At 41.3% G+C, this 3,145-nt stretch overlaps 1 protein-coding gene across 1 annotated transcript in view; it reads right to left on the bottom strand.

Moving 5' to 3' along the window:
* The window catches only part of LOC106873123 (H(+)/Cl(-) exchange transporter 7), a 119,265-nt gene that overhangs the window by 51,165 nt on the left and 64,955 nt on the right, over positions 1 to 3,145 (bottom strand). Inside the window, exon 3 of the mRNA XM_052978149.1 lies at positions 1,245 to 1,325. Coding sequence (XP_052834109.1) covers positions 1,245 to 1,325 — 81 coding nt within the window. The remainder of the gene's footprint in view (positions 1 to 1,244; positions 1,326 to 3,145) is intronic.

Genomic DNA, 3,145 nt, shown 5'->3' with positions numbered 1-3,145 from the left:
TACATAATACCTTGAGTGCCCCCACCTCTATTTTTATGTATAAATAAATATTTTATATTTTACTAATTTATATGTACTATGACTCATTTGATATTTAATATAATATTATATAATTTGTATACAATACTATAATAATATTATAATAAATTCATAGCGTCCCCCAGTCCACTGCATTCCCCCCCAACGCCTCCTTTTTCTCTACCAGCTTCTTTCAGTTTCCCTCGCATATATATATGGAACTCTACCTGTTCCATGGTCAAGAAGCAGCTCTCATTAGCCTGGACAGAAAGCTATCAGGATGCGGCAAAAAGCTCCATGGGATGGCTTAATAACATATGGACCAGCAAAAGTGTCCCAACTAAATTAAAAACAATATTAGTGTGAGCGCTCGTTTGGTCAGTAGGCATTTATGTGAAGCATGGACTGTGAACAAATTTGAAGAGAACATACGCAGTGTGTAGTGAAATGTGGGTTTCTAGGAGAATGTTACTAGTCTCTTATGATGAATGAATGGGTGTTACAACAAGTAGGTGAAAGACAACAATTCCTGAACATTGTGAAAAACAAAAAAAAGCTCATCTGTTATGGCTGTATTCAAAGAAGCAGACGTTTGGAAGGGTAGAGGGGGAGGAGATTGAAAAGTAGGTAAGAATGCCGGCTGGTTGAACAAGTGTTGGCAAAGTAGGTGAAGAACTTTTAACCAGCAAAACTCTCGTTATAATATCATTAATCAAGTGTAGGTGTACAATACATGACAGGGATGATATATACATATTTATATATGTTTCCTTCTTGTATTTGGTTTGCAAGATTCTTTATGGGAATTCGTGTGTTGAAGCATATTTTTATTGTGTCTGGGAGAGTCATTCTGTTTTAATGCCTTATTAATTAACACACTCACCGGTTCGATTTCCACTCATTTACTTTTTTCTTTACTGAAATTTTCATTGTTTATTGCAGCCTCTTCAATAGTCTTTGACTCTGTCCGTTATTGGAGCTGCATTCTTTTTGCTTGTTTCTGCACGTGTGTGCATCAGTGTGCATGTGTATATATGTATGTATGTGTGTCTACATATGTGTCCCTGTAGTGTGTATCTTTTGTGTATGTACTTGTCTTCCCATATTAACTAAGTGCCTATCTATCTAGGCACACACACACACACACAAAGGCAGAGTGAGAGAGAGACAAAGACAGAGAGAGAGAGAGAGAGGACAATGACAGAGAGATGGATGCAGGCCCTTACCTCCCACTTGGAAACAATTCGTTTACGATAATGAAGAGAATTCTGTGGAATGCTGTATTCCTTGATTCTGTTGCCAACTTCCTGAAAAGATGAAAATAGAGAGAAGGATTAGTGATGTGGCCATATAGTGGGTGTGGGGGTGGCATATAAGGAGATGCATATGGAGGGGTAGCCATATGGGGATGGTCATACGGTGGGGTGCAGTATGGTGGAGGTGATGGTAATGTAGTCTTTTATCATCCATCTTTTATTTGGGGCTCTGCCTTGAAAAAATTTTAGTCAAATGAATCGACCCCAGTACTTATATATTTTTTATTAAAGCCTAGTACATATTCCATCAGTCTTTTTTTGTTGAACTGTTAAGTTACAAGGATGTAAACAAACACTTCAACACACACACACACACACATACACACACACATCAATATATATATGGATGAGGCGATCTGTGTCAAGAAGTGCCACTCCCAAACAGTGGAAGGAATCCGGGGTAGAGGGAGACCTAGGAAGACATGGGATGAGGTGGTCAAGTATGACCTTCAAACGTTGGGCCTCACAGGGGCAATGGCGAAAGACAGAAACCTCTGGAGGTATGCTGTGACTGAGAAGACCCGGCAAATAAAGTGAGTCCACAGCTGTAACCTACACCAGTGTTGCATAACCAGCCCACTCAAAAGTACCTTGGATCGTAGGGCAACATGCTGCGCTTGAGGAGATCTATTGAGTCAAGTACATCAAAACCGAAATCGAATGGAAATTGCAGTTGTGATCCCCATGCCGGTGGCATGTAAAAAGCACCATCTGAACGTGGCTGGTGGCACGTGAAAAGCACCAACCAATCATGGTCGTTGCCAGCCCCCTCTGGCCCCTGTGCCAGTGGCATGTATAAAAGCACCCACTACACTCTCGGAGTGGTTGGCATTAGGAAGGGCATCCAGCTGTAGAAACACTGCCAGATCAGATTGGAGCCTAGTGCAGCCTCCTGGCTTCCCAGACCCCAGTCGAACCATCCAACCCATGCCAGCATGGGAAACGGACGTTAAACGATGATGATGATGATGAAACATGGCAGGTTTCTTTCAATTTCCACTGACCAAATCTACTCACAAGGCTTTGGTTGGCCCAAGAATATAGTAGAAGAGACTTGCCCAAGGTGACACACAATGGGACTAAACCCCAAACCACCGTGGTTCTATAAAAAGAAAACTGCAACACATATCAATCCAGTATTTAATCTTCTCCAAGATAATCTCTTTCAGAAGCCACATGCTTTAATCCAGTGGCATTTCTATTGACGGAAGCATTCCTGGAACTCCTTTCTTTTTGAGATTGCGAGCAGCTGCCTTATCACTTTATCTTGGATTTCCTCAGCATCTTGAAATCTTATTCCTTTCAAGTGGGATTTAATTTTTGGAAAAATTCCACCCCATAATAACCTTCAGACTGTGTCTCGTTCCACACCCCCCCACACATATTTTTCTCTGCTATGGCCACTGATGGAACTTTTGTGGTGTGGAGAGACGACCAGACTCTACACACTTTACTTCTAAGCACTGCTATAAACAATGCAAGTGAGCAAGAATACCATAACTTAGTGTGCATGTGCAACACAGATCAGGATCATTTTGTGCCAAGTGGCTTCTCTCTGCTTGTTTTAGCACCATTACCAGAGAAGCAGCCGTGATATATTTTGATCAGACCTTGTGTCATTTTTCCTTTATTTCTTTTACTTATTCCAGTCATTTGGCTGCGGCCATGCTGCGGCACTGCCTTTATTCGAGCAAATCAACCCCAGGACTTATTTTTTGCTGAACTGTTAAGTTACGGGGGATGCAAATATACCAGCATCGGTTGTCAAGCGACGAACAGACACACAAACATACATGTATATATATATATAT

The sequence above is a fragment of the Octopus bimaculoides genome, chromosome 30 (assembly GCF_001194135.2).
Source record: "Octopus bimaculoides isolate UCB-OBI-ISO-001 chromosome 30, ASM119413v2, whole genome shotgun sequence".
In the NCBI taxonomy this organism is placed as follows: domain Eukaryota; kingdom Metazoa; phylum Mollusca; class Cephalopoda; order Octopoda; family Octopodidae; genus Octopus; species Octopus bimaculoides.
Note: the sequence above shows the minus strand (reverse complement) of the source record. Positions and strands in the feature narration are given on the sequence as shown.